Source organism: Lemur catta, chromosome 2 (genome assembly GCF_020740605.2).
Source record: "Lemur catta isolate mLemCat1 chromosome 2, mLemCat1.pri, whole genome shotgun sequence".
In the NCBI taxonomy this organism is placed as follows: Eukaryota; Metazoa; Chordata; class Mammalia; order Primates; family Lemuridae; genus Lemur; species Lemur catta.
Genome location: NC_059129.1, coordinates 113,512,473 through 113,524,891, shown reverse-complemented (window position 1 = coordinate 113,524,891; position 12,419 = coordinate 113,512,473). Strand labels below are relative to the sequence as shown.

Below are 12,419 nucleotides of genomic sequence, written 5' to 3'. Positions count from 1 at the left end.
CTCCAAATCTCTTATTGTTCATGTAGCACATATACACAAACATCATTATGTGGCTACTACTGCCAATACCTAGAAAAGAAGATGAGGGATGGATTGACTATATTTTAATAAGCGACTTTAGGAGTTGGGTAGAGTAAGTTGCTAAGTTCGCCATCATCTATTTGTTCAGAACTGATTTTGTATTCATTGAGAGCTCAGTAAAAGCCAAATAAAAATAGCTTCCAATGTTCTTGTTTTCATGTATCATATGGTATTGCTTTCTCATAGCAAATGATTTTCTCTAGAGAAAACTCTATTGCTATTTTTTAACAGCACAATCCTATTAAACATATTAAAGCTGCCATCTGGAGAATTTGAAATTTGTCAACTAGGTAAAAACGCTGATTTTTTTCTGAAAAGCTGATAAAGAGTCCAAAAATATATCTCATATATCATTATCAGAGAAGCAATGTATAAGCAGCTTCAGCTTTGGTCTTAGTAAGTTCTTGTGTGTCTTTGTATGCATTTTTATTTTATGAATTCAGAACAAGGTAAAATACCACTCCAATACTCCTGCCTTCCCCCTATTAGCTACCCTTCCCCAATTTGAGGCACTGAATTAACAATGTCATTATCCTCATCAGGTGTTCCCTTTTAAGCAGACATTGGCTATTTAATGGGATTGGAGGTGGAAGTGCGTATGCTGTTGTCAGGAGCAGAAGGGGATGCCATAGTGACCTGCATGCTGGTGTCTTCCCTCCTTCCCCCCTTCGCCCATCTGCTCTTCCCCTCCTCAAGCAAAGGCACCAGCAGAGGTTTCAGGGAACTGTTTCTTTGACTAGCAAGGAAGCCATACAGAAGATGTCAATCACACCTCTCAAACTCTAGGTGACGTCTCTTTTGTAAAATTCAATTTCATAAGGATGGGAGATGAAATGACAGCCTCACTTACTCTGACTGCTAAAGGCCAATCAAGAGTTGAAATGAAAGCAGAAATGTTATCAAGATTACTACCATGTACTGGCAGTCACTGTGGCAGTGGGTTATATCAGAAATTGCAACTAGGAATACAAGAGTATACCAAAAGATGGCTTCAAGAACATTTTAGAATTTGTCATGAGGTATGCTATTTCTAGTATGGTAAATACCATGTCTTCTGCGCCCTTTAAATTAACCATATTTTTTAATTCAACACAGGTATGGAGATGCTGTTCTAAAAAGAGGCAGTCATAACATTTGTTTTCCTATTGGCAGAGGTGTCTGTGCTGTTCATGAGTGAATGTAATAAGACATGATGTTTTCTATCAGCTTTAGGAGTTCCAACATAGATTCTATTAATGCAGCATGGATAACTGGTACAGGCAAAAAATGATAAGTTCTGTCAAGGTATGAAAGATATTTCATACCTCAAACTTGAACATTCAAAGCATTACAAACACTGCTAAATATTATACCTGGTTCCTCTGTCCCTGTACACACATATCTTGTGCACTACTATTACTATTAATAGCATTATTCCAAGCATTTTAGAGAGATATACTTATTTAATGAGGTAGGCAATAGTATAGTCAATAATAGGCAATATTATTTCCATTTTGAAGATGAGGAAACTGAGTCAGAGAGAGATTAACTTGACCTAGGTTACATGGTTGTTAATTGGTAAAGATGATTTGTCTAGAGTCCAAATCTTAAACTACTATGATATCACTTCCTTCCCGGGTGACATTAAAAATACATATGCATATGTAATACTGATTTGTACATATATACACAGACACATATATTCAACATTTTGTAATAAATACAAAGGTACATATATGTATTTATATATTTTCACAATTCATTGTACTATGCTTTCAAGTTTTTTATTGATAAATTGATAAAACAATGCAAAATACCAGCTAATAAAATTTTTTCAGTAATAGAGCTTTTTCTACTTGATGTAGCTCTCAGCATGATACTACGTTGCTGCAAGGCTGTCGGTCTTCTATTTCCCAACGACATGCTGTTTCATTTCATTGGTGATGGGAAAAAAATTAGATGATGCCTCTGAAGCAACCCATACTACTATTAGGAGAAAAATTTAGGATGCTAATTTTTAAGTGGTTCAATTTACTTATAAACTGCCCAAAGCATAGAACTACTTCTAAATATGAATATTCCACTGATATCTTGAGTTCAATACCATGTAGTAGAAGTTCTGTGTAAAATTTTCTCATAGATTGTGGGCTTTCCAGAATATTTCCACATACTTCTGGTTAGTTGAACATCATGCCTAGCTAGAGTAAGTTGTACATGTGTTTGCTCTCATTGCTAGAATTGTATGTTTACATAGTGTTTGTAATAAACACAAATTCAAGCCTACTTATGTCAGTTTTACTTGTTATTTTCATTACATGATTTAATTATTACACATGCAATGGATTTATGAGTACAAAATATAGTTGGTTTTTTTTTTTTTTTTTTTTTTTTTTTTTGAGACAGAGTCTCACTTTGTTGCCCGGGCTAGAGTGAGTGCTGTGGCACCAGCCTAGCTCACAGCAACCTCAAATTCCTGGGCTTAAGCGATCCTACTGCCTCAGCCTCCCGAGTAGCTGGGACTACAGGCATGCGCCACCATGCCCGGCTAATTTTTTCTATATATAATTTTAGTTGTCCAGATAATTTTTATCTCTATTCTTAGTAGAGACGGGGTCTTGCTCAGGCTGGTCTCGAACTCCTGACCTAGAGCGATCCACCTGCCTCGGCCTCCCAGAGGGCTAGGATTACAGGCATGAGCCACCGCGCCCGGCCCAAAATATAGTTTTTAAAAAATAAAAACTAAGTTTAAACGTATTGGAAAGAATACATGGCACAAAGTGATAATGAGATTATTCTAAAGGATAATTGAAAAACCAATGATAAAAGTCTAAAAGGATTTTTTTCTAAAAGGGTTTTTACAAGTCCTTAAGTTCTTATTCCAATGTAAAAAAGTCAAAACTTAAAGATTCATAGGCAATAAATTAAGAATTTTTTCATGCAAAAGAATGTAAAACCCCAACCAGTGAATGCACACACAAATGAGTCCTTAACACATTGCCACACTAGAAAACAAACAAACAAACAAAAAAAAGCCCCCCAAAAAACCTTTTTCCTTGGGGCCATGGTGTTTCATTATAAAAACAGAATAAAAACTTCAAAACCAAAACGATCCTTTCTCATTTAATGAAAAATTTGTTATTTTTACTGTTTTCTGTGCGTGAGTTATATGCAACTTAAAAAGTAGTTCTTGAGGAGGGAGGGAAGGAGGAAAAAAAAATAAAAAAAATAAAAGAAAAATAACAAAAAAAATGTAGTTCTTGCAGCTCCCATGGTGAAGAGATGTCTGAGTTACATATGCTTCATCAAGGCCCGGGGCTCAAAACTAGCGTGAGTTAAATACAACTCACATGGCAGCTAAAGTGTTAATCCTATATCAATAGTCATTTATAGTTTAAATTAAAATTAAATGTGTCAGATATGTATGTATCACTTTTATAATTCACTGCCTTAAAAATATTTTGAATTAACTAACTACTTGTCCCAATGTCTAAAGAGGTTTTATTGCATTATTGTGGTAACTAACACATTTATTATAATTCTGTGTATAAAATAATAATATATCCACTGTATTACATCATAATCTAGAGCATTCAAATGATTCTGTAAATTCTAATTCATGATGTTATTTAGGAAAAATAGTTTCTTACCAATAGCCCATACCTTGGAGCAAATAGAAGTCAGAAGAGTAGTAGCGGTCAGAATTCTGGGCATCTTTCATGAAAATGGCTTTAACTTTTTGAAAGCTATTGAGAATTTTTCTTATCATGGATAAATAATTAATAGGGATCTTACATCCATTTGTCTTGTGCCTGACAATCTCAGCAGGAATTACTATTGGGTTCTAGAGCTATATTGCTTTTCAGAGTTCTGACAACAATTCTGACCTTTTCAAAATATATCATGAGGACCAGTTTGTTGGCAAAGATTCCTGAGATTTAACATTTTCTTTTTGCCAGAGTTGGAAGTTTCAAAGAATGCTGAAATATCCTTGCTATCTTTATGTACTCCCTTATCATTAAGCTGGAGTTTCGTAATTTTTCAAGTATGCTAATGACAGAAGGGAAAGATAAGCCTAAAAAGGAGGATTAAGTAGGCTTTTCCCGTGTATTTTTGAGACATGATCATTTAGTGTAAAAATGGTATGTATATCTATATCTATATCCATATACTGTGCCTATCCGTGTCTGTATAGCCCTGACAAGTGAAGTCCACACTCTCTCCTCCATTTCACATTATCTCACTGTGCTAAACAATGTTAAAGTAACTTAGGTCTGTATTAAAGTCTTTCATACCTTGAAGATAATCTCTGTTTCAAGCCAGTTACCCGTCTTGGGGGGAGTTTGGTCTAGTAGTAAAACGTCATTGGCAAAAGGTTCAATTACATTTGTCATATATTTTAAACTCTTGAAAAACAGTCTTAAGCTATCCATCTAATTAAACAGAGTTAGGAGAAAACGTCAGAGTAAGTTAAACTGTACACCTGTCTGTGTGGGTATCTATGTATAGATACATAAGGAACACTGTAAAAAGGAACCCTTTTTAAAAACATATGAAGCACTAGGGGTACTACCCCAACCATAACTTTAAGATGTCCTCTCAGAAAATGGCATAGAAAAGTGCTAAAATCTACAGTGATTGGTTTAAAAAATAAATTTTAAGTAAGCTGCAGCAACAGAATTATCAGGATTGCCATGGAATGCCCTAGAATATAGCCATGTTTGCACTCGGATGGACTAGCAGATGAGGCATATTAAGTGGAAGTGACTGGAGTGACTCTACCAAGGAGTCTTAGAAATACGGAGTCCGAAGCAACCCAAACAGGCAAGTGTTGGTTACGTTCCAGGGAGAATAAGAACTGGCAGGGGGAGGATACAGAGATATGCACACACGTAATATATACACATACACTTGTATAATAGAGAGACAGAGACCCTTAGATAGATATGGGTCAAATAAATATGAGAAGCCAGTTACATCTCAGCCATATACATGGAGCTTGACTTAGATAGACCATACTTTAAAAATGTTAGAGAAAATCGATATGAAACTATTTATCAATAAAAATCTTTAAACTATTTCATTATATAAAGCATCATTATGAGTTATAATAGGTCACAGGTTATGACTTGGATTCAAAAAAGATATTACATTAAATTATGCAAAATATATTTGCTTAAGATGTGAACTATCGAGTAGACAAAACAAAAGTTGTAACCAAGTCCCAAATAATGGCATTTCTACTCTGTTTTCTTAATCTCAGGGTTTTTTGTTTTGTTTATTTTTCAATTGTCTTTGACTGGGTTTATTTGGTTCATTGAGAACCACATTTCACATTTCGCCTTGAAGGAAAGAAGGTCAGTCCCCAACTCCAGACCCGTACTTCCAGCTGATCTCTGCCAAGTCCACAGCTTTTGCTGGCATGATGTTACCCAGGTGTTATACTCTTGCCACTTTCTCAGTCCCAGTTGTTCCTAAGGGGCTGATTACCTTGCTGGCCTGGCAAAGTCACTCTAAACCCTCATATATAATTACAGCCCTATAAATATGTAGAGAAGTGAGCAGCATCATGGTGGGAATTAGAAAGCAGCCTGGTCAGTAAAGCACAATCTACTAATTACTTGCACTGATGGTTTTTCTGTAAGAAAATAATCCTGGGTCTTTTGATAACAGGCAAATAAAATTGCCTGACCCCCCTTCTGTTATCTTATTACAAAATAAGTTGCCAATTTTAGGCTATCCATTTCAATGTAGCCATTCTGAACGTTCTAACTTTCAATTTATTTTAAATTTGGTGTATTTTACACCAATGATATGTGCCAGAAGTCTTCATTGAACTAACTTGGTATAAATAGTTTTGGAAATAAAATAGAAAAAATTAATATGTTTATATTCTAATATTTCCAAGATTATGATAATTTTAAAAATATAATATGTCCCCAAGTTTGCATTTTTGGAAATAATCATGAATCGCAAACATGAACCTAATAAACAGATATGATGTAAAGTTTAATTAACATAATGAAAGCACACATCGTTCTATTAATTTTAGCATATTTGAATAAAGTTCCTAGAAAAGAACAAAATACTCTAGGTCAGGATGAATTCTAGGGGTTTAAATGTGCATATATACACACATATATTTCTATTTCTGTATCTACATGTCTATATCCATGTCTGTATCTATATATTTATATAATATTTATGCAGTTTATACACCCACAAATTTTGTAGGTAGACCTGTCTGCATATATAGTGACACTGATGCAGTGACTTCTATCAACAAATAGATTATGCAAATTTTAAGATATAAATTGTGTCATGATTTGTACTTAGACTCTAAACATATTAAGAGTTAGAATGGTGATTTATATTCACCATTTTATATAGGTGGCACACAAAACTTCAAACATTACTGTTATTAAGTATTAGCTGAGAAGATATAGATTTTAAAAATAGCAACTGAAATTGAAAAATCATACTTTGATGCTTATCTATGCAAGAATTTATCACAAATGTAGAAAATAATAAGGCTACCTCACCTGTTGTTCAACATCCTTTTTCATTGGGGTTCCAATCTCTTTCTAAGGTTTCTGAGTAATGTTGGTTTCCACTTCTCCAGTATAATGAAGATTTAGTGGTATAGGAGGTTTTATATCTAATTTATGGAGGAATTTCATCAGAAGTAAATGGCTGGTTGGAATAACCAACCATAGATATTTTTCATATGCTAGACTTACTTTTAACTAGAAAAATAATTCATGATTGCCCTCACAAATCAAACCAAGATTTGGGACTGTGTAAGGACAAAAGTTAATCTATAATCAGTATTCAACGTTTGATATACATTTGCCAACTATGGCTTATTGCTGTCCACACTGCCCAGGTAATGTTTTGGAGCTTGACTTGAGGGGAGATCGCTCAGACTAGGTCCTGGCAGAGGCAAGAGTAGTGGGTGAATACAGAAGTGGTTGCTGAAGTGAGGCATCTGCATACTAGAAGGTATGGAATTTGAGTTCCAAAAGGAGAGTTTAAACAAGTTGCTATTAAATTGGAAGTTGAAAGTGTAATTTTTAATGTATTTCTCCAATTTTGAAGAGCTTCTTATTCCACCTCCCCCTGCTACGCACATAAATTGATATTCTGGAAATTAAAAGAAACTTTTCCTCTGTGAAGCTGTGATGTTTTGAACCAGTATGAGCCAGGAAAGTACAACCCATTGAACCTATAGCTTCAAAGGCCAGGAGAAACATTAAGAGGTAGTTAGGTCCTATCCACAGGGTAATCTAATTCCTTCATCCTGTACACGGAAGATGGATTTATATCAGCTCCTTCTTCACATTCCTGAAATTTTATCTGATGGCTGTTTTAAAATTTCCATTTTTCCATAGCTTGCACATCAGAAATGATAAACTTCATCCACAATGAATTGCTTGATAAAGCATAGATAGTCCCCAAATTTGAATTTTGGTTTTTACCAAGTTATACTGCGTGCATCTGAGAAAGAGTATGACAAAGAACTACATTTTTTAAAAGAACCATGACGGACATACAATATTTGTTAAGCTGGCAGATGGTGTTGTCACCTGTTATTATAAACAAATGAGAAAACACACAGACATCTCAGGACAGATGATGTGGTTTATAAACAAGTTCTAAAGTTGACTTTCTCTGGACTGTTGGTATGACAGAAGACTAGGAATTAACCTACTGATGATTTTTTTTTATTCTTGTCAAAGATATGCAACTTTGTAAAATATATTAACATGACCATATTGTGAAATCAGGATTCTACTGAGTATCTCTTCAAGTGACAGGAGAAATAGAGAGTCATGCAGATGAGGGTTGTCTCAGAGAGCAAGGCCAACGAACAAATTCTATGATATACAGTGCATACTTTTCTGCCGTGTAGTGCCAGACCTTTTTTTCTCTCTATGCCATGTGGTCGCTTTAGTTTTAATCTTCAGAATTTGCAGCAAAACTCTAAAGAGAATGGGAACTTCATGACTGCATGATTTTAATATCTAGCAGATTCAAGATTAATAGATAATAATATATAATTAACTCTTATTTTACCCATTGTCTTATGACCTGTGGTGTATGTATTTAATATGTGAATGTATGAAAAGCAGTATTTAGCTATCATAGTTACTTAAACCCTAGAAGCCTTAATGTTTGTACCTGTAAAATGGATGTAAACAATTAATTTCTCTCACAGGGTATTTATGATGTTTCAATGAGATATTAATGGTAATGACCAACATTAATTAAGTAGTTACTATTTGTCACACACTTTTTATATGCTTAATTTATTTTATATATATATAAAACAACCCCTTGTGTAGGTTTCATTATTATGTACATTTTATAGATGAGGAAACTGAAGCATCAAGCAGTTGAGTAACTTGTTCAAGGTCAGGGAGAACAGAAGTTGTTAAATTAAGCCAGGCTGTTTCCATCTAGCTTCCACATTTCCAACCACAACCATACACTGTGTGATCTCCTATTGTAGTTTCTCATTAACCTAGCTGGTTTCCCAGTCTTTAGTCTTTTCCTTTTCTAATCCATCCTCCATATGCCACCAAAATGACATTGCTAAAATTTAATTCTAACCTATCATCTCTTTATGACTTTTAATTTGTTTTCGCTAAATCCATACATTCAAATTCATTCTTATATCTGATAATTCCCTTTAGCTTTTGGCAGAAGCTTTCATCTCACTTGCCCACTATGCTCACAAACACTGCCTAAACTATTTTAGGAATCAAAAGCACTTTGCTCTCATATCTCTATAGCTTTCGATATCTGGTGTGCATTCCCTGGAATGAATTTCCTACTCTTCTTTACCAGACAAAACAATATCAACTCTTCAAGCTCCTTATTAAACTTTTTTCAGTGACTCCTACTGCAATTTCTAGAGAGATGAGTAGCCCTCCTCTGTGCTTCCTATCTCTGAGATTAAAGTTGTTATAGTCACATCCCCATGTGACAATTATGAGTTTTCTTTTTTCTTTTTCTTTTCTTTTTTATTTTTGAGACAGAGTCTTGCTCTATTGACCCAGGTAAGGTGCAGTGGTGTCATCATAGCTCACAGCAACCTCAAATTCCTGGGCTCAAGCGATCCTCCTGCCTCAGCCTCCCGAGTAGCTAGGACTATAGATGCGCACCACCACGCCAAGTCAATTTTTGTATTTTTATAGAGATGGGGGTTTCACTCAGGCTGGTCTTGAACTCCTCACCTCAAACTCCTGAGCTCAAGTGATCCTCTTGCCTCAGCCTACCAGAGTGCTAAGATTATAGGAGTGAGCCACCATGCCTGGCCACAATTATGAATTTTCAAGTCTCTCTCCCTCACCAAACTATGAGTTCCTCCAGTACGGCCATGCAATTTGATTCATCCTTGGGTGATAAGTGTGTGATATCTAGAAAATACTTGGCACTAAAAAGCATTTATGCAATGTCTATTTGTCTTCCAAATTAAAATTACCTACGTACCATATTAGCAGCCAGTTCAACAGTTTAATGCGATAAACGTTTACAGAACAACTAACATCTGTCAGGCCCTGCGGCGGGTGTGAACAGGTGTGAACACCAGGCCCTGCCCTCAAAGAGGTGGTGGAGTGGCACACACATTCCCAGTTAATTTTGATACATTCTGCTAACACAGTTACACACTGGGTGCTAGGCAAGCACAGAGGAGGGACCCTTAATCTAGCCTGAAGAGGAAAAAAAGAGTATGGATATTAAGACTGTCTCCCTCTAAATTACCATTTAAACTTCGATCACTAATGAGGTAGAATGCTTTCCCTTTAACAGCTGCTGTTCAACTACATCTCGATAACTATGACAGTGACCTAGGTTGTTACTAAGGTAGTTCCATCATGGTCTGAGTGATCCAAAGACGTAAAGCAAGTGTAATTAACCTTGTTGAAATGTTAATGCCTTGATAATTCAAAATGGAAAATAGGTAGTCATTTGCAAACATTGATTTAGCAAAGTCATCAATTAAAGCTGTCAATGTTAGAAGTCAACATGCCTATTTTCCCCTCATAATAAAAAGAGAGAGAGGAAGAAAAGAAAAAAGAAAACAAAAAGTAAGAAAGTAAAACTAGTTTGGGCCACAGCTTATTCATTTATTTCTCAGATCTGAAATATTTTTAGGTAGCATTTTTGGCCTCAGATGTTTTGGTCAGAGACCTAAACAACCACATCCCTGTAGCCAATCCTTTTTGATATTTTCTTTCTCTATAAATGTTCTAGGACTCTAACATTTACATGTTATATCATAGCCTCTGAAATGCGAATTTCTTGAGGGCAGTACTCTCTAGATCATCAGAATATTTCCCATAGGGCCAAGAACTGCATCTCACACATACAAGAGCTATCTGGAAAGTATCCAGCCATTGTTAATATAACGAGAATGGTTACATGGCTGGATACTTTCTGGACAGCCTTCATATTACCCTCAGCACAATTACTGAGTGTTGCATAGATGTAAGCACAAATGTAAACGTTAGAATTTCATTTCTCAAAATTCTCAGACTGCAGTCCCATAAAAGGAGAATTTATGGAATTATAAAATCCAATGGGTCTCAACTACATTAAAATTTTCTCTCCAATAGCTCATAAGTTAGAGAACTCTATGCCCTTATTCCCTTTCATTCTATTTTCAACATAAAAGCTGGAGTGATCCTCTTAAAATATAATCAGATCATGTCACTCCTCTGCTAAAAATTCTCCGAAGGCTTCTCATCTCAGAGCAAAAGCAACCCCCTGCAAATGGCCTGAGTCTCTTCATTATCCACCGTCTTCTCACCTCTGACTTCATCTCCTGTAACTCACTCCACTGTGGCACACAGGTCTCCTCGCTGATTCTTGAACATCGCATTCGCTCTCCTGCCTGAGGGCTTTTGCATGTTTTGTCCTTTCTGCCTGGAAAACTCTTTTTCCAGATACCTGTATGGCTTACTTCCCTATTTCCTTCAGTTATTTACCCAAAAATCAACTTCTCATTGAGACCATTCTGGTCACCATATCTAAAATATTAATAATAATTTCAACTCAACCACATATTCCAAACCTCTCATTTCTGCTTTATTATTTCCCCTTAGCATGCACCATTCTCTAACATACTATGTATGCTACATATTTATCTTGTTCGTTCCCTACCTCCCCAACTAGAATGTAAGCTCCATGAGAGGACTTGGGTTACTAACACATACTTCCTAGGACAGTGCTTGACATTTTATAGGTGCTCAATATATATTGCTGAAGGACTAAATGAATCTCAATTATGAAAAGGATTTTTTGAAAATAATAAAATATTGTAAGAAAAGGCCCTTGCTTGTTACTATAGTGATTTATTGACGCTGTTCTAGCTCTAACTAGCTGTGTAATCATTACTAATCACTTGGTTTATTATCTTCAACAAAATCTTAATCAATGAGAATCAATAAAGAATATTAATCGTTATCTGATTTATCGTATACTTTGTCAGAAAGCAGAAATCCCTGGGCATTAGGATATCTTATTCACAGAATGGCCTTACAACACTTTATTTTTGTGTATGTGTTTGAGAAATGATAAAAAGGGGAAGAAGACAGGATCCGGAGAGAGCACCCCACCTGCAGCATGGGGGAAGGAAGGCAGGAGCCAACATGATAATCCTGTAGGCATCAGTAGCCTTCAGAGACTGAGGGTGGACCACTCTGTCTTAGGCCTAATTTTAAGGGTACAGGCCCTTGTTCTGTCTCCCAGTCTATGGTGGCTCTGTTTTTCTTCATGTTCTTTACCTATTATCAATAATAGCAATGACAGCAAGAGTAGTAGTAACAGAAACACCATTTATTGAGTACTGATCTATCTAGTCCAAACACTTGAGTAATGTTGGTTGGCATCACATTTTAAGATATTTATTTGTATTCTTTTTCTTCCTCTATTTTATTTTCTCCTTTCAATACTCCCTTCCCCATTCCCAGGTAATGGGCACTTTCATCATTGCCTCAGGGAAGTGTAGGGAAGGAGCGAGATTGGAAATAGCCAGTGAGTTACTTGAGAATTTTTAGTCAAAAGGCTAAGTACCTATAAGAAAAGGGATTCGTGAAGATCAGGTTACCTTTGTCCTGATCAAACGCACACACCACCATCAACAAAGACAGAAGGAGTTTTCATCCAGGATGGGGGGAGCTGAAGGATAGGAGACGTCTCTCTGGGTGGCCAGAGCACAGTAGAACTCCTCGTTGCTCCTACACTGTGACACTGGAAATAAGGGAAGACCAGGGAGGAAATGGATGAGAAGGGCTTCTAAGTAGATGGGGCCACCCATGGCACAGAATCCACAGAAAGGCAGCAGCCCTGAAGAG

At 36.0% G+C, this 12,419-nt stretch overlaps 1 protein-coding gene across 1 annotated transcript in view; it reads right to left on the bottom strand.

The window, feature by feature from the left end:
- Positions 1–10,945, bottom strand: part of NKAIN2 (sodium/potassium transporting ATPase interacting 2) — a 538,612-nt gene extending 527,667 nt beyond the window's left edge. Inside the window, exons 1-2 of the mRNA XM_045542243.1 lie at positions 10,874–10,945; positions 4,353–4,490 (exon numbers count right to left, since the gene is read on the bottom strand). Of these exons, the coding sequence (XP_045398199.1) occupies positions 4,353–4,490; positions 10,874–10,945 (210 nt within the window). The remainder of the gene's footprint in view (positions 1–4,352; positions 4,491–10,873) is intronic.
- Between the last annotated feature and the right edge of the window lie 1,474 nt (positions 10,946–12,419).